The following is an 18,442-nucleotide window of genomic DNA, read 5'->3' on the forward strand; positions in this document are numbered from 1 at the left end:
AAGGGTTCCAATTTCTCCACATCCTCAACAAAAGTTGTCTTTTTCGTTGTAGCCGCCTTGATATTTGCAGTATAATCACATTTTGGTTTGGATTTGTGTTTCTTTAATGATGAATAAAGTTGAGCATTTTTTCATACTTTTTGACTGAGAAATGGCCAAAATCTTTTTTGAGAAATGTCTTTGTGAATCCTTTGCCTGCCCCTGTCTCCCCTCCATACTTTTCTTTTTTGAGACAGGCTTTCACTCTGTTACCCAAGCTGGAGTACAGTGGCACAATCTCGACTCACTGCAGCTTCGACCTCTGGGGCTCAAACGATCCTCCTGCCTTAGCCTCCTGAGCAGCTAGGACCGCAGTTGCACGCCACCACACCTGGCTGATTTTTTGTATTTTTGTAGAGATGAGATTTCACCATGCTTCCCAGGATGGTCTCAAACTCAAACTCAAGCAATCTTCCCACCTTGGCCTCCCAAAGTGCTGGAATTATAGGCATGAGACACCATGCCCGGCTTTCTTTGCCCATTTTTCAATTGGGCTGTCTTCTTATTGGATCTTAAGAGTTTTTTATACTCTCTATTCTGGACATAAGTCCTTTATCAGATACACGATTTACAAATAATTTTTCATTCTGTCACTTTGTTGATTGTGTCTTTTAATAGACAAATTTCTTAGTCCAATTTATTATTTATTGCTTGAGTTTTTTGGTATCAAATCTAAGAAGGCTTTGTCTCATCTTTGTTCACAAATATTTTGTTCCTCTATTTTCCACTAAAAAATTTATAGTTTTAGCCCCTACTTTGATCCATTTTCAGTTAGTTTTTTGTATGGTGAAAGGAAGAGGTCTAACTTCATTCTTTTGTATGTGGATATACAGTTGTCCTAGCACCATTTGTTGAAAAGAGTATTCCTTTTTCATTTAATTGTCTTGGCACCATTGTTGAAAATCAACTTATCACAAATGTTAGGATTTATTGATATATTATGAATTCTATTCCATTGATTTATATATCTGTCCTTATGCCAGTACCGCACAGTCTTGCTTACTCTGATTTTGCAGTAATTTTTGAAATCAGGAAGTATGAATCTTCCAATTTAGGTCTTTTTTAAGATTGTTTTGACTGTTTGGGTTCTTTACATTTTCACATGAATTTTACAATCAGCTTGCCAATTAGTTAAAAAAATCAGCTAGGATTTTGATAGGGAGTACATTGATTTAAAAAAATTTTTTTTCATCACTACAAAACTGTAATACATTGACCTTTTAGATTAATTTGGGGAGTATTACCTTTTATTGTTAATTTTAAAATTTCTTTTTGAGATAGGGTTTCCCTGTGTTGCCCAGACTGGTCTTGAACTCCTGGACTCAAGCAATCCTCCTGCCTCGGCCTTCCAAAGTGTTGGGATTACAGGGATGAGCCTCCTGGCCAGGGAGTATTACCTTTTAACAAATTTAAGTCATCTAATACGTGAATGTGGGATGTCTTTCCCTTTATTTGGATTTTCCTTAATATTTTTTGTGTTTTTTGTAGTTTTCAGGGTATAAGCATTGTACTTTTTTCATTACATTTTTAGATACTTTATCCTTTTAAAGGTGATTGCAATGGAATTGTCCTTTTCTTTTCTTTCTTTCTTTCTTTTTTTTTTGAGATGAAGTCTCACTCTGTTGCTCAGGCTGGAGTGCAATGGTACGATCTTGGGTCACTGCAACTTTTGCCTCTGGGTTCAAGCGATTCTTCTACCTCAGCCTCCCATGTAGCTGGGATTACAAGTGTGCACCACCACACCAAGCAAATTTTTGTATTTTTAGTAGAGAGAGGGTTTTGCCATGTTGGCCAGTCTGGTTTCGAATTCCTGACCTCTCGGGTGATTCACCACCTTGGCCTCTCAGAGAACTGTGATTACAGGCGTGAGCCACAGTGCCCAACCTGGATTCCTTTTATTTCTTATTCTTGACGAATTGCAATGGCTAGGACCTCAAATACAATGTTGAATGGAAGGGCCGGGAAGGGACTTTTCTTGTCTTGTTCCTCATCCCAGAGGGAAAGCATTTAGTCTTTTGTCGCAAAGTAGTTAGCTGCAGATTTGTCATAAATGCCTAGTTTTATATTTTAATAAAAAATAATGACTTTGATTCCAAGTCATTGCAGGAGTCAGGCAAAAAAAGACTTTGTTTCCTTCATAGACTGAGTTTTGGTGTCAGAAAAATTCTGGGTTGGGCATGGTGGCTCATAACCTGTTATCCCAGCACTTTGGGAGGCTGAGACGGGAGGGAGGGTCACTCGAACCCAGGAATTTGAGACTAGCCTGGGCAACATGGCAAAAATGTGTCTCTACAAAAAATGCAAAAATTAGCTGGGCCTGGTGGCATGCATCTATAGTCCCAGCTACTTGGGGGCTGAGGCAGGAGAATTGCATGAGCCCGGCAGGTTGAGGATGCAGTGAGTCTAGATTGCACTGCTGCACTTTAGCCTGGGCAACAGAGTAAGACCCAGGCTCAAAGAAAGAAAGAAAAAGAAAAAAATACCTTGTTTGACCCCTATACTTGACCATATATTAATATAAGTTTTCATTACTATTCTAGGGCCCATGAACAAAGGCAATCTTCTGTTTTGTAGTATGTGTGTAATGATTTGCCACATTGATTTCTCATATACCATACCTACAGAAATATTTGAGCAGTGTTTTACAATGAATAATGTATGTATTAATGTTGAAATTATGAGAAAGAGCCAACCGTGTGATGATATAAACATCCCAGGAAAAGAAAATGATGTATGCTTAGGCACCAAGTCAGGAAGAAGCTTGACTTTCTGCAGAATCAGAAAGGAGAACAGTGTGTCTGGAATCTAGTAAATAAAAAAGGGTATAATAAAGATGGAAGGTGATTTAGGCCTTGTGTGTCACAACACAGAGTTTTATTTTTATTTTAAATGTAGTTAGAAACCATTGCAGAGTTTTAGTTAAGGACATGGCGTAATCCAGTTTATGTTTTTAAAAGACAAAGACATAAAATAAAAGGCAATATGTAACAAGTACTGTGTGATTTCAGCAAATGGGGAAATGATAGAGATGAGACTTTAGGTTGACCTGTGAAAGATAAGAATCAAACAGGCTGGGCATGGTGGCTCTTGCCTGTAATCCCAGCACTTTGGGAGGTCGAGGCGGGTGAATCACCTGAAGTCAGGAGTTGGAGACCAGCCTGGCTAACATGGTGAAACCCCGTCTCTACTAAAAATACAAAAATTAGCCAGGTGTAGTGGTGGGCTTCTGTAGTCCCAGCTACTTGGGAGGCTGAGGCAGGAGAATCACTTGAACCGGGAGTGAGCCAAGATCATGCCATTGCACTCCAGCCTGGGCACAGAGCGAGACTCTGTCTCAAAAAGAAAAGAAAAGAAAGAGTTAAATAGAGAAGAGAGATGTAGTGTGGTAGCAATAAATAATGCCTGGCTTTGAAGTGGAAGACTTGGGTTTGAGTATTGATGCCGCCTCTTCTTAGATCCCCCATCTGCTTTCTCTATACCTTGTTGCACATGAGGAGCAAATCAAATGAAAAATGCTTATAATTGTGACCCTGTGAGGGTCAGGGTGGGATATAGTCATGTCCCTGGTTTTTTGTATGTATATCCGTGCCACTTCCTGAGAATAGGATATATTTAAGGAGAAGAAGGGTGGATTTGAAGAGGAAGCTTAATAGTTTTAGCTATATGGTGTTGAAGATACATGTCAGAGAGTTGGAAGTAGAGAGAATGATTGTGGGGGAGCAATGGCGGTGGGGGGGATGAATTGACAACATTTAGGTATCATTTAAGTCATACATAGTGTAAATTAAACTTGTGGGAAAATGGGTATAGGAAGGAAGAAAAACCTCAAGGTGTGGAAATAGCCGTAGAAGTAAGAAAATCATGAAAACAAAAGTTAGTAGAAATAACTAGGACATGTTTTTGAGGGTGCAGCCAATTTTATCCTGGAGAGTGATTTTTCTTTTTCTGAAAGGTAGGTTATTGGTCGCCTCAGAGGTGACCAGTTGCAGAGAGGATGTATGTGTAAGTCAGATTGTAGTGATTTGAGGATTAAAAGGACAAATGAGAGTTTGGGCGTAACTGGAAGGAGAGATAAAGATAATACCAATATGCCATCATTTTCTCTTTTTTTGTTTTAATTTTCTTGTCAGCTTTTAAAGACCTTAGAGACTTGAGTAATTTATTCCTTCAGAGCAATTAACAAATGAGCAGCAAAGGTTAACATCACAATTAATAGAATAAGCCAGCCATAGTCATAGAGTAGCCTAGCATAGTGCATCTCAAACTTTAATGGGTATCTTGTTAAAATGCAGATTCTGGTTCGGTAGGTTTGGGTTGGAGTCTGAGACACAGCATTTCTGACAGGCTCGCAGTTGCTGCTAATGCTGCGTGTCTGTGGACTACACTCTAAGAGGTAAGGCTCTAGAGAGTATGAGATTGATGCATTATAGGGGAGTTAGCCTTAGATAGAAAGAGGATCACCTCCTCTCTTAATTGAGGTGGGATGTACGGTGGATGAAGATTGAGGAAATACAGATTAGATTTGCAGGCAAGAGACATGCCTGATAGTCTTTGTTCTTTCTATGAAACAATAAGTAAAGCTATGTTGTGAGAAGACTGGGAATGGGATTATGAGCTTGATAAAAGTTGTGAAGGTTTGGAATAGCTACTAAGAGGAGGAAAGTGAGTGAATTTGGGGCATGTAATAATTGCTGAACATTGAGGATTAGTTTGGTTATGGTGTTGCAGAAATGATTGTAACAGAGAGAGACTAGTAATAAAGAAATTGCTTATTTTTTCATTTCAGTGAGTTGGAATTTTGCTCTTGTTGCCCAGGTTGGAGTGTAATGGCGCAATCTTGGCTCGCCACCACCTCCGCCTCCTGGGTTCAAGCGATTCTCCTGCCTCAGCTTCCCGAATAGCTGGAGGCATGTGCTGGCACACTGGCTAGTTTTGTATTTTTAGTAGGTTTCTCCATGCTGGTCAGTGAGTCTTCTCTCAAAGTCCTGACCTCAGGTGATCTGCCTGTCTTGGCCTCCCAAAGTGCTAAGATTACAGGTGTGAGCCACTGTGCCTGGTCATGAGATTGCTTATTTTTTAAGATGATATGGTAGCCCAGGGAAGAGGTAATGAAGTCTAAAGTAGAACAGTGGCTACGAGAATGGAAGAGGAGGATGTGGTAGGCCAAATAATACTTACCCAACACCCCCTCCAGGTACCATGCCCTAATCTTTGCAATCTCTGTTATACCTTACATTTTAAGAGGAACTTTGTAGGTATGATTAAATTAGGTATCTTGATATAGAGGGGTTATTCTGGGTTATCTGGATGGGTCCTGTGTAATCACAAGGATTTTAATAAAAGAGGAGCTGTAGGGTCTAGTCAGAGAACTCATGTGATGACAGGAACAGGAGAGAGGAAGTGTCATGATGAAAGTAGAGGCCTAAGTGATGTGGGGTTTTGAATGAAGGAATCTAGGCAGCCTGTGGAACCTGGAAAAGGAAAGGGAACATTTCCCAAGAGACTCCAGAAGGAACAAAGCTATGGTGACATGTTGATTTTAGCTCACTGATACTGATTTTGGACTTCTGACTTGCAGAACTACAAGATAGTAAGTTCCTGTTATTCTAAACTGCTAACTTTGTGGGACTTTCTGTTATAACAATCAGAAACATTCAGAGTGTGTGGATATAAGGAAACTAGATTTCTAGACTGGGTAAATGAGTGGAAAGTAGTGAAATTAAAAATAGAGGAGTAGATGTTAGAGGAACATATATTCACTTTGCATGTCATTTCAGGAACTGGTGAGAATGGTATTTTGAGTCTAGTAATGTAGACTAGATAGAGTGGAAGTAAATCGGAAACAAGGAGATGAATTTAAGAGGCTACCACAGTAGTGTTACATATAGTTAATAGGGCTGTTATGATAATGTTACATGACAAAATACATAGGAACATAAAACATTTTGACTGAGAAGGTGGTGAAAGGGATGAGTGAGAGAGACAGATTTTTGAAAAAGTAATACCACTGTATATTTATATAGTGCTTTTCAGTTTGGGAGTCATATTCATACCTTTTTGGGGGGGTTAATAAGGTTTTGAATTGGACACAGCTGCTATTAGCAGCTCTCTCCAAGGAACACTAAATAGTCTAACAACAGGCACTAAACAGTTGGGTTTCAGGATACTGAGTTTTTATTTTGGTACTACTTTGTGTTGTGTGTATTTGGGAAAGCCTGTTAGAAACATATGAACTTCTTTTCTTAAAGAGGTCCTGTAGCCTCTTAAAAATATCAAAAACAAGAAACAGGTAATATGTATTCATTGATTTCTACAACAATATTGGGAAAACATTTTTAGAAAGAAAAATCTTGGCTGGGTGTGATGACTCACGCCTGTAACCCTAGCACTTTGGTAGGCCAAGGTGGGCAGATCACTTGAGTCCAGGAGTTTGAGATCAGCCTAGGCAACATGGCAAAACCCTCATCCTTACAAAACATACAAAAATTAGCCAGGCATGGTGGTACGCGCCTGTAGTCTCAGCTACTTTGGGGGCAGAGGTGGGAGGATCATTTGAGCCTGAGATAGCAAGGCTGCAGTGAGCCTTATTTGCGCCACTGCACTGGAATCTTCAGCAAGATAAAGTGAGAGACCCTGTCTCAAAAAAAAAAAAAAAAAATTATCTATTAAACAAGGAAGTTGGACCTGCTACCTACCTCCATTTCTATTATTTTAGTAAAACATTATCATGCCAGTTCATTATATAGTTTTAAAGATGCACTTCTCTCTTATTCTCATAACCATAAGGCTGAAGTATTAAATCAGTAGTAAAAATGACCTAAACTTAAATTTGTTAAGTTTTAAGTTCCCAAACCATGTTTGTTGTGAACAGTAAATAAATTACTGGAATTTATTAGCAAATCACAATATCTGAGAGAATGGAAATTTACTAAGATATGGAATAAATAGTTTAAGGAAGGAGCTTTTGTGGAAAAATAGAGAAGTTGGAGAGGAATGGAAGTTGTATCTAGAAGAATTCAATTGATATAGTGATCAAATACTATAAAAACTCACTTCCAAAGTATCTATTTATAGAACAAAAGTCTTCTGAATCTTTATTGATACTTCTGTTACTCAGATTCTGTCTAAAAGAGAATAATAGGCAAGAAGAATTACTTGTCTTTGGATTTTACCTATTATCTTTGTATCTCTTTTTTTAGATAAGATTTACTGATTGTAAATCTCAGTTAAATACAGTTTTTGTGTCTGTGTGAAACTGATAACCAGAATCTTGCCAGTGTAGGAAAGTTGATTTAAGAAAAAGTTTGCTTTCTAAGCCTTCTGTGCTGTTACCTTTGATGAGATGATAATCTCTTTGCTTTCTTCTGCTGCTTGCCTTTCTGCTACTCATCAGTATCTGATCAGGGCAATAGAAACATGACGTGTATCAGACTTGTTTGGAGCGCCAACAAAATCTGAAGGGAGAGGAAATTAAAAATGTGGCTGAGTATTTCATTTATGACACTTTTGGTTCCTATCTTATTTTACAACCATCTTAAAGTCAGTTCACATTTAGCCAAACATTTCCCTTCATTTCTATGTATAATTATAAGCTTATTGATTTTTAGCAGTTGGTGTATGTGAATGTTTAATAATAAGCAAGTATTGGATTAGGATGTTTTCTAAAACAGTGTTCCCATTAATCTAAATCTTGATATAAAGTATGGGTTTTTATGAAATGCTTCCTCAGTACCGAACCCTAGTTGACCTTCATACTTGTTTTTGAAAGAATGAGGTAGAAAACGAACTTGCGTCTGAGTCCCTCCTAAACCTAATCATCATTTGTTTTTTATCCTAGAGTTATAGAATGTTTCTAAACACTTCCCTCCACCCTCTATTAATGTCAACTATGAATAGAAACTTTCAGTGGCTAGGCACGGTGGCTCATGCCTGTAATCCCCACACTTTGGGATGCCAAGGCAGGAGGATTCCTTGAGCCCAGGAGTTCGAGACCAGCTTGGGGAGCAAAGTGAGACCCCCCCATCCCCACAAAGTTAGCTGGGCATGGAGGCACACACTTGTGGTCCCAGCTACTCAGGAAGCTGAGGTGGAGGATTGCTTGAGCCCAAGAAGTAGAGGCTGCAGTGAGCTGTTGGTAGTACCACTGCACTCCAGCCTGGGTGACAGAGTGAGACCATGTTTCCAAAAAAGAAATTATTTTTCTCTCTGCTTACTTATTTGAATTTTAAAAATTTGGTGAAATAAAAATTAAAAAAAAAATGTTGTGGGTACATAGTAGATGTACGTAAGATATTTTGGGTTACGTAAGATATTTTGATACAGGCATGCATGCATGTTAGTCACATCAGGGTAAAGGGGTATCCTTTTATCCTTTGTGTTAGAAGCATTTATCTTTTGTGTTACAAACAATCTAGTTATACTCTTCTAGTTATTTGTAAATGTGCACTTAAATTATTTTTTACTGTTGGCCAGGTATGGCGGCTCACACCTACAATCCTAGTACTTTGGGAGGCCAGGGTGGGTGGATTACTTGAGGTCAGGAGTTCGAGACCAGCCCGGCCAACATGGTAAAATCCTGTCTCTATTAAAAATACAAAAATTAGTCAGGTGTGGTGAGGCATGTCTGTAGGCATACCAGCTATCGGGAGGCTAAGGCAGGAGAATTGCTTGCATCTGGGAGGCGAAGGCTACAGTGAGCTGAGATTGTACCACTGCACTCCAGCCTGGGCTGGAGTGAGACTCTGACTAAAAAAAATATATGTTTATTTATTTATTTTTACTGTAGTCACCCTGTTGTGCTAGCAAACACTAGATCACCTTCATTCTTTGTATTTTTTGTGTCCATTAACCCTCTCCCGACCATCCACTCTGTCACTACCCTTCCAGCCTCTGATAACTGTCCTTCTACTCTCTACCTCCATGAGTTGAATTGTTTTAATTTTTAGCTCCCACAAATAAATGAGAACATGCAAAGTTTGTTTTTCTGTGCCTTATTTCATGTAACATGATGACGTCCAGTTCCATCCATATTGTTAGAAGTGATGGGATCTCATTCTCTTTTTATGGCTGAATAGTACTCCATTGTGTATATGTACCACATTTTCTTTATCCATTTGTCTGTTGATGGACACTTAGGCTACTTCCAAATCTTTGCTATTGTGAATAGTGCTGCAGTAAACATGGGAGTGCAGATATCTCTTTAGTATTATTGATTTCCTTTCTTTGGGGTATGTACCTAGGAGTGGGATTGCTGAATTGTAAGATAGCTCTATTTTTAGCTTTTTGAGGAACCTCCAAACTGTTCTTCATAGTGGTTATACTAATTTACATTCCCATCAACAGTGTACAAGGGTTCCCTTTTTTCCACATCCTTGCCAACCAGCTCCTTGGCAGAGTAGGTTAATGTGTTAACTTGCCTACTTCAGAGTTAAACACCAACAACAAAAAAATGTTGAATTTAAGACCTGGGTTCTAGAAAAAAACAGAATCTAACTCAGATGGTATAAGAGACTTTAATGCAGGGACTGCGGAGGTGCAGTGGATTAAGGGAACCTGTAAGGCATGTTTTTGCTAGCAACAAGGAAGTCCAAAGAGGCAGGAAAAATAACAGTGCTGTTGGAGCCTTGTGAGAGCTATGAAGAGGGTGCCTCACAGCAATCATGGTGGTAGAGGGATGCAGCTTCTGCCAGAAAGTGTGGCCATGAGGAGGGAGGGAGCTAGGAAGAAATAATCCAGTGTTTCTCTGCCTTCTTATCTTCTGTCAATGGCTGGACAGCACCGGAACCCAGAGGCATATCTGTTGCGGTCAACATCATTGGGCTCAGAGTAGGGCAGAAAGATATTGGGTGATAAGGCAGTTGCAGTAAGATAATAAGCAACACAACTACTAGTGATTTTAGGTGTTGACTTCAGGTAATGTAATATTTTACACAATTTCTTATCTGTTAACTATGCATACCTTACTGGGTTGATGGGGGCATTAAATGAGACAACATGTGAAAGTACTATCATAGTGTCTTTGTCTTGTGAGTATATTAAAAGTTTTGGTAAGGCGTGGATTTGAAAAGCTCAGCTTCCTTTTACTTGGTACTGTGTTAAATTTATTTTGTAGGAACTTTGGTTGCCACCATACTTTTAAATATATGTTTTCCAATAATTTTTGAGAAGCGAATGGCACCATTATTATTAGATAGTTCCTAAGATTTAGTTTCTCATTTTTTATAGAGCCAGGAGCCTGAAAACCTAAGTCCTAGTTCAGGCTATACCACTATTTGTGGCATAGGTCTTTGTGGGAATTATTTTTACTTTGCCTCTCTGTACTTTTCCTTTCTGATGAATTGGAGTAATAATAATTAGTAAATGTTTGATTCTATTATGGTAAAATAATAGTTGTCAAGCACTTAAATGAAGACTTAAATGATATGTATGTTAACTTTTTTTTACTATCGTTCATTTTGAAGAGTATCAGAGCCTCAGATTAAGAGTGATCGGATGGTTTTTACTTTGTTGCATTTTCTGTGTGGAATTATGTAGCTCATAAGATATTATTTTGTATGTGTGTGTTATGTGAGTAAAGTGATTATGCTCATGTGTATTTTAGTTAATATGTGTGTGAATGTAAATTTTCTTTTCTTTTTTTGAGACAGTCTCGCTCTGTTGCCCATGCTGGAGTGCACTGGCATGATCTTAGCTTACCGCAACCTCTGCCTCCCAGGTTCAAGTGATTCTCCTGCCTCAGCCTCCTGAGTAGCTGGGACTACAGGCGCGCACCACCATGCCTGGCTAATTTTTGTGTTTTTAGTAGAGATGAGGGTTTCACTGTGTTGGCCAGGCTGGTCTCGAACTTCGGACCTCGTGATCTGCTGCCTCAGCCTCCCAAAGTACTGGGATTACAGGCGTGAGCCACCGCGCCTGGCTGTAAATTTTCTTAAAACTATCTTTCTGAAACAAACTCTAAGACACCCTATTTATTGCCCAGTAGTAGGTCTTGTCTATTTCACTCTTGCCATGGACAGAGCACTGCTTACATCTGAACTTATGGATGAGGAAGGTAGTTTTGAGGTGTGGCAGCTGTGTCCTGGTAAAAGATATGTCAGACTTTACCCTGCTACTATTACCACTGATGTATCCTTATTGCCTACTTCTTTTTTCTGAGACAGCAGTGATGCCTTGTCAATTTTGCCTCCTAATTTTTACATTTGTAGACCACAGCAAGATCAGGGCAATCCATTTTGAAGAAAACTGTGACCACTTTAAAGAACTTTTTATTTTTCAAAACTCCTTCAAAAATGTTAACTTTGAAATTAAATAAATTCCTATTTTATTTCATAAACTCAGGTTAGCACTGTCTTTGTAAATTCCAAACTGAACCTTTTTCCATTACTGACTAAATCTTAATTATTTCTCACCAGACGGTCTGGCAAATCCCGAAGCAGAAGCCCATATTCATCTAGGCATTCAAGATCTCGTAGCAGGCACAGGTTGTCTAGGTCCAGAAGTCGTCATTCTAGTATTTCTCCTAGCACACTAACTCTGAAGAGTAGCCTGGCAGCTGAATTGAACAAGAATAAAAAAGCACGAGCAGCAGAGGCAGCAAGAGCCGCAGAAGCAGCGAAAGCTGCAGAAGCAACTAAGGCTGCTGAGGCCGCTGCCAAAGCTGCAAAAGCTTCAAACACTTCTACACCTACCAAGGGGAATACAGAAACTAATGCCAGTGCATCGCAAACAAACCATGTGAAGGATGTGAAGAAAATGAAAACTGAGCATGTACCTTCTCCCTCAAGTGGTGGAAACTTAAAAAATGACAAAGCAAAAACAAAGCCACCTCTTCAGGTAACAAAGGTGGAAAATAATTTGATTGTAGATAAAGCCACCAAGAAAGCAGTCATAGTTGGAAAGGAAAGTAAATCTGCTGCTACGAAGGAGGAACCAGTATCTCTTAAAGAGAAAACCAAACCACTTACACCAAGCATAGGAGCCAAGGAGAAGGAGCAACATGTAGCTTTAGTGACCTCTACATTACCACCATTACCTTTGCCTCCCATGCTGCCTGAAGATAAAGAAGCTGATAGGTAAGTGCAAAAATATTTGTCAATAACCTGTTTAAAGAAAAATGTAAATCTGAAGTGAGAAATGATTTGGCCTCCCCAGTCCCCTCAAAACAACCTTAGTAAAAAAGACTACAAGTAACTGAATGAATTCTGTTTATTATATGCATCTTAAAATGAAGTACATTTGCATAAAGGTTGGCAAAATTAAAGTTTATGTTAAGAAATTCAGGGAAATATTGCCATTGCCTTGGGATCCAGTGAATATTTCAATATGAGTTTGGGTATTAGAAATGCCAGTATTCTCTTTGGTTTAGTTTTCCTTGATGATGCAGTCAGAGACAGGACATTTTATGAGTGATCTGGCCCTGGTTAATATAAGTCTCATAAGCATTTGTCTCATTTATTTCTGAGTTTCTTCAGTGGCCTTGTAAATTTATCACTGTCAGTGGCTTTATTGTCACTTTTTAGTGTAGTCTTTTCGTAACTTTTTTTTTTTTAATTCTTCCCAAGCCAGTGTATTTCTTAATCTTAACTCTTTTACTTAAAAAAAAAATTTTTTTTAGCCTGTCTTGCACTTAGGGATTAATCACATTATATTATAGAAAACTCATAATGTGGCTGGGCACGGTGGCTCAAACCTGTAATCCCAGCACTTTGGGAGGCCGAGGTGGGTGGATTACCTGAGGTCAGGAGTTCAAGACCAGCCTGGCCAACATGGTGAAACCCCGTCTCTACTAAAAATACATAAAACCTACCTGAGCATGGTGGTGGGTGCCTGTAATCCCAGCTACTAGGGAGGCTGAGGCAGGAGGATCACTTGAACCTGTGAGGCGGAGGTTGCAGTGAGCTGAGATTGAGCCATTGCACTCTAGCCTGGGCTACAGAGTAAGAACTTGTCTCAAACAAAACAAAACAAAGCAAAACAAAAAAACCCCAAAGAAACCCTCAAAACTCATAGTGTGATTATGCTTTCCTTTAACATGTTTAAACATTTCTATTATGAACATTGGGGGTATGGCATTTTTTAGTTGAGAAACATTATATTCTTAAGAGGATGAAGGTAAGAGGGACTGTAAAGTAAATACAGCTAAGATTGTTTCTTTTATATATCCTAGGGTAGAAGAATTAGACCATTGTGTGGTTTATCTGCCTGTTACACCACTTAGCTGTTTTTATTTTTATGAAGAAGTTAGAGCTGCCACTCCTTCCCATTCCCCATTTAAAAGCAACTGTATGAGTAGTTTTCCTAGCTGACTTTAAAAAATACATATATTTTGAAAACAGATGGATAAAAATACCATGTGCACAAGTGCTTACTTTGTCATTATGAAAATTTTAGAATTTAACACAAACAAAAGTAAAATCGTAATTCTTGAATTTCATGCCCATTGAGGTGCCTTTTTAAAAATAATCAAAATGTTGGGAGACCCCATCCAATTTAATCAGGTTTATTTGATTATACTGCTATAATTGTATTTGCTGGTTTGACAGTTTTCAAGGAACACTTAAGATTCATTACAGTAGTGATTTGTAATCGTGATGAGTCCTAGAATGGGCTCTCCAGCATAGAGGGGCTTGAGTGTGGAATTGATCACTTCATTAGTGAGAGAGTAACCAGTTACTGAGAATACATGTTTGATTGAGACTGGTGGTTCTCTACTTTATTCTTTATATATGCTTTTGGAGAAATTTTTACTAGGATATTTTCAGGAACTCTGTACGTACACATGAGTACTTAATGAGGATATTCTTTATGCATCTGTCTTTAATTGGTGGCACATTTAATTCTTGGTCATTACTTTTTTTTTTTTTATTCCATCTTTTCTGTCTTCTGCTTTTTCCTCTGTTTTCTCTTCTTTCTTTGAATGTGTTTGTATGTTTAATGGACCCAGAAGTTTTTCTTGAGATTCATGAGCACTGCTACTACATGTGTATAGCCAAAGATTAATTCATCACCAATGGAACTTTCCTTATTTTGATGTTTGTAATTTAACTACCAAAATGTAAACATGTGAGGAAAAGACTTTATATTCTATTTTACTTTTTATAAAAGTTTTTAGGTGATTAAATAAAAATGTATTTTAAAAAGAAATGGTTACAAGTGATTGGTTTTAGAAATAAATGGATGTCGAAGGGAATGGATAGCACAGGAGACTTATTTTATATTTAATATTTATAATACTGTTAGAAGTACAATACAGTTTGTTAGTGGGCTATAGTAGAAAGCTTAGTTTTAGTGCTAGTTGTACCTCCTACTACTGTCATGACTTAATCTTTCTGTGCTTCAGTCCATTCATCGGTGAAAATATTTACAGTTTAACCTTACAGATTAGTTATAAAGATGAAATGAGTTGATGGACTCAGTTTTGCAAGCTGTAAAGTGTTATGCACTTAGTTATTGTAATTAGTCATCGTATAAATCAGCGCTGCAGGAAATATTAAAAATATTTAAAACTGCTTTAGATTACTGAAAAAAGTAAAAATTACAAAATATGATTTACATTGTGTAATATATAAACCATTATATGTGTAACATGTAGATCTGTTGCTTAAGGAATAGACCTAGTGCTTCGTTTGAAAAGGATTGGTTTTTGTAAAAGAGGAACTATTGGTTTTCCATCCCCTTTTATAATGGAGGGGGACCACCCCCAGGCCATTTTTTTCCCATGTATCTGAAAGTAATAGTCATGATAATTTTATGTTTACAAGTTTCTTTTTAGTAACCATTGTATACTTTTTATTTTTTGCTGAACAGCTATTAGTTGAAAGTGGTTTATAAACTATTTCTGTTGAGGTAAAGAAACAATCTTTTCTGTTATAACATGGTTTAGGAAACCTGAATATAGGAGGTATCTTTATTTACTTGTTATTCACTGTAAATTTAAAGATAATTTTAAAGAAGAATGAGTAACGGTCTGCATAATCTCATTGCATATTTTAAGGAAAGCTTTTGATCTTTGCTTTCTTTGAACATGCCTGTGTCTATATTCCTGGTTAACTGTCACTGTTGTATCCACACATACATTAGCAAAAGGGCGTGTGTGTGTTTTGGGTGGCCTCTTGATTTTGCAAATCTATACTCAACTTGTTTTTGCTGTTTTATTATATATCCAAGTAAAATCTCCCCTTCCCTCATACTTTTTTTGTTTTGGAAGTATTCAAGCACTTAGAAAAATTGAAGAATAATAAAATTAGCATCTGTATAACTACTGGATGGTAATTATCTAGTTGGGTAATCTAATTACCCATCTAGATTCAGCAAATGTTAACATTTTGTTTTATATCCTCCATCTCAACGGGTGTGATGGCTCACAGTTGTAATTAATCAGCACTTTGGGAGGCCAAGGTAGGCAGATGGCTTGTACTCAGGAGTTGGAGACAAGCCTTGGCACGTGGCAGTACCCCATGTCTTCAAAAAATACACAAATTAGCTGGATGTGGTGGTGCACACCTGTAGTCCCAGCTACTTAGGGAGGCTAAGGTGATAGCATCACCAGAGCCCGAGAGGTCGGGGCTGCGGTGAGCTGTGATTGCATCACTGTACTCCAGCCTGGGTGACAGAGTGAGACCCTGTCTCAAAAAAAAAAAAAAGAAAAAAAGAGATTACACACACACACTCACGCACATTCCATCTCTAGTTAAGAGAACTAATAAGGGTGTGTGTGTATGTATACACTTTCTTTCCCCCCTGAGATGAAGTCTTGCTCTGTTGCCCAGGCTGGAGTGCAGTGACAGGAACTCAGCTCACTGCAGCCTCTGCCTCCCCAGTTCAAGCAGTTCTCCGGCTGCAGCCTCCTCCCCAGTTGAAGCAGTTCTCCTGCCTCAGCCTCCAAAATAGCTGGGATTACAGGTGCGCACCACCACGCCTGGCTGATTTTTGTAGTTTTAGTAGAGACAGGGCTTCACCGTGTTTGCCAGGCTTCTTTTGAACTCCTGACTTTGTGATCTGCCTGCCTCGGCCTCCCAGGCAGTGAGATTAGTGGTGTGCTGGGATTATGGGTGTGAGCCACCACGCCTGGCTGAGTATACATTTCTTTTTGCTGTACCTTAAATACTTCAGTCATCTCCCAGGAATAAGGTCAGCCTCCTGCTTGATCACAGTATCATTGTGATAACAAGAAAATTAATAGTAGTTAATAATCTAATGGAAGTGAACAATAATATCAACCACTATATGTAATCAATAATCAGTACTCACCACCCTAGCCCCATGACTTTTTGAAGAGTCTAGACCAGTAATCTTATAGAATGTCCCACCTTTGGATTTATCTGATTGTTTCTTTTTGGTATCATTTAACTTCTCCAACCCCTTTAATTCCCATAGTCTGGAAATTACTTGTGCTTTGTTTAGATCAAGAATAAACAGTTTTTTAGCCAGAATAGATAAGAGATAATTTTATGTAGTTTATGCTATTGTTACAGGGGAAACAAAATACCGGACTGTCTTATTCTACTAGTAGTGATGTGATCATTTGGTTAAGGTGATGACCAACCTTAAGGTCTCTACATGTATGAGGGAGCATACCTGGAGTTTGCTTTGCAGTTAGAAGTGAGCTGTAGGCTAATACTTCTGACAATGATTGAATATCCTTTTTCCCAACAACCTATCACCAAATGGTTTAGCAGCCATTAATGATATTTGTCTAATTCAGTTACTATAGTAGGGGCTGCAAATGGTGACTTTTTTTTTCCTATTGCTGCTGCCCAAATTAAACATGGTGATTTTCTAATCCTGCCATTCATTTTAACATTAGCTGGCCCTCTTTTGTAAATACATGTTACATCCCATTTAATCATTCTACTCTTATGGATTTTTATTCTCTGTGTTACTGATAGTAATAGCCACTATTCTTTTTGACCCTCACATTGTCTGAAATTTAGCCAGTGCAAGCTCCTGTAAGCCGACTCCTTTATTATTTTGACATGACCTCATTTGTTTTTTAGTGTTTCCTTGCTTTCTAGTCAAAGGTATATCTTAGGCTCACTTTGAATTTTGCTTCATTCCCAAAATTGGAGTCTATTTTCCCACGAAATCATAAGATAGTTGGTAATCTATATGTTTTCACAGAATGTAATTGTTTTCTTTACTCTTTTTAAAAATTAAGATCATAGCATGGATAACGTTTCTTGACTTGCTTTTTCATTTTATGTGTTGGAGATCTTTCCATGTTGGTATAGATGGGCCCAGTGTAATTACAGGAATGGATATATCATGTTCTTCTACTGTTGATTAATGGATACTTAGGTGTATAATTATTTGCTATTAAACTCTCGTATATTAATATTTTATGTATATTTAAGTAATTTTTATAGGATAGTTACATGTTCAGGTATGCACATTAAAAATATGATAGAAACTGCCAAATTAATGTGTTAATAAGGCTATATTCTAATTTATGTACCCAGATATATGAAATTGCTTTAACAGTTTTGGATAGTGTCAATTTTGACAGTCTTTAAAATATGTAATTATTTAATTTTGTATTTTTTTGATAATGAGGTATGGTATTTTCTTGAATGTTTATTGGTTATTTATTATTTTTCTGGTGAAATGCTTTCTCGAATTCTGTGCTGGCTTTTCCTTAAAGTTGCTTTCCTTTTTCTAATTGATTTTTAATTGTTATTTTAGGGATGTTGACCTTTGCCTCTCAGAGTTTATTGCTTATCCTTGTCATTTATTTTGCTTTTGGTCATATGAATGTTTTCCATTTTTATCTAGTCAAGTCTGTTCTCTTTCCTTTAAGATATCTAGGTTTATAAAATTTAAAAAGGTTAAGTCAGATCTCAGAGAAATTTGGTTTTGTTTATTGTGTAAAGAAGTGTTCTGATTCTTTACTCCCCCCCAACCCAGTGTTATTACCAGTATCGTTTATTGAATAATTCATCTCGCTAATTTGAAATTACATATATAAAAATTCTTACAGTTATGTGTTTCTCTACTTTCTTTTCTTTTAACATGTTTTATTTCTTTCTCAGTATCTTACTGTTGTAATGTCTTTAGATACATGGTGTATTGGCTCCCAAACTCAAATTTCTGTTTTAGGGGCAGAGAGTAATATAAAAGTGAAGGGGATGCTGTAAATTAGTGACGAGTAAACCACTCTGCTGTTGAACCTCAACACCATGTTGCTGTATAAGAATTGAAGCCCCCATCCTGGTCAATGTGGTGAAACCCCGTCTCTACTAAAAATACAAAAAATTAGCTGGACATGGTGGCGCGTGCTTGTAATCCCAGCCACTCAGTAGGCCGAGGCAGAGAATTGCCTGAACCCAGGAGGCGGAGGTTGCGGTGAGTCGAGATCACGCCATTGCACTCCGGCCTGGGTAACAAGAGCGAAACTCCGTGTCAAAAA

General features: G+C 37.9%; 2 protein-coding genes across 5 annotated transcripts in view; one reads left to right on the top strand and one right to left on the bottom strand.

Moving 5' to 3' along the window:
- LOC108287620 overlaps window positions 1-12,083 on the bottom strand; it is a 29,827-nt gene extending 17,744 nt beyond the window's left edge. The window contains exons 1-3 of the mRNA XM_017506150.2: window positions 12,071-12,083; window positions 11,571-11,722; window positions 11,448-11,488 (exon numbers count right to left, since the gene is read on the bottom strand). Of these exons, the coding sequence (XP_017361639.2) occupies window positions 11,448-11,488; window positions 11,571-11,722; window positions 12,071-12,083 (206 nt within the window). The remainder of the gene's footprint in view (window positions 1-11,447; window positions 11,489-11,570; window positions 11,723-12,070) is intronic.
- The window catches only part of CDK13 (cyclin dependent kinase 13), a 127,748-nt gene that overhangs the window by 15,277 nt on the left and 94,029 nt on the right, over window positions 1-18,442 (top strand). For all 4 annotated transcript variants that reach the window (XM_037730524.1, XM_037730525.1, XM_017506149.2 and 1 more), the window contains exon 2: window positions 11,451-12,110. In XM_037730524.1, the coding sequence (XP_037586452.1) occupies window positions 11,451-12,110 (660 nt within the window). The remainder of the gene's footprint in view (window positions 1-11,450; window positions 12,111-18,442) is intronic.

Source organism: Cebus imitator, unplaced genomic scaffold (genome assembly GCF_001604975.1).
Source record: "Cebus imitator isolate Cc_AM_T3 unplaced genomic scaffold, Cebus_imitator-1.0 Scaffold349, whole genome shotgun sequence".
NCBI lineage: Eukaryota > Metazoa > Chordata > Mammalia > Primates > Cebidae > Cebus > Cebus imitator.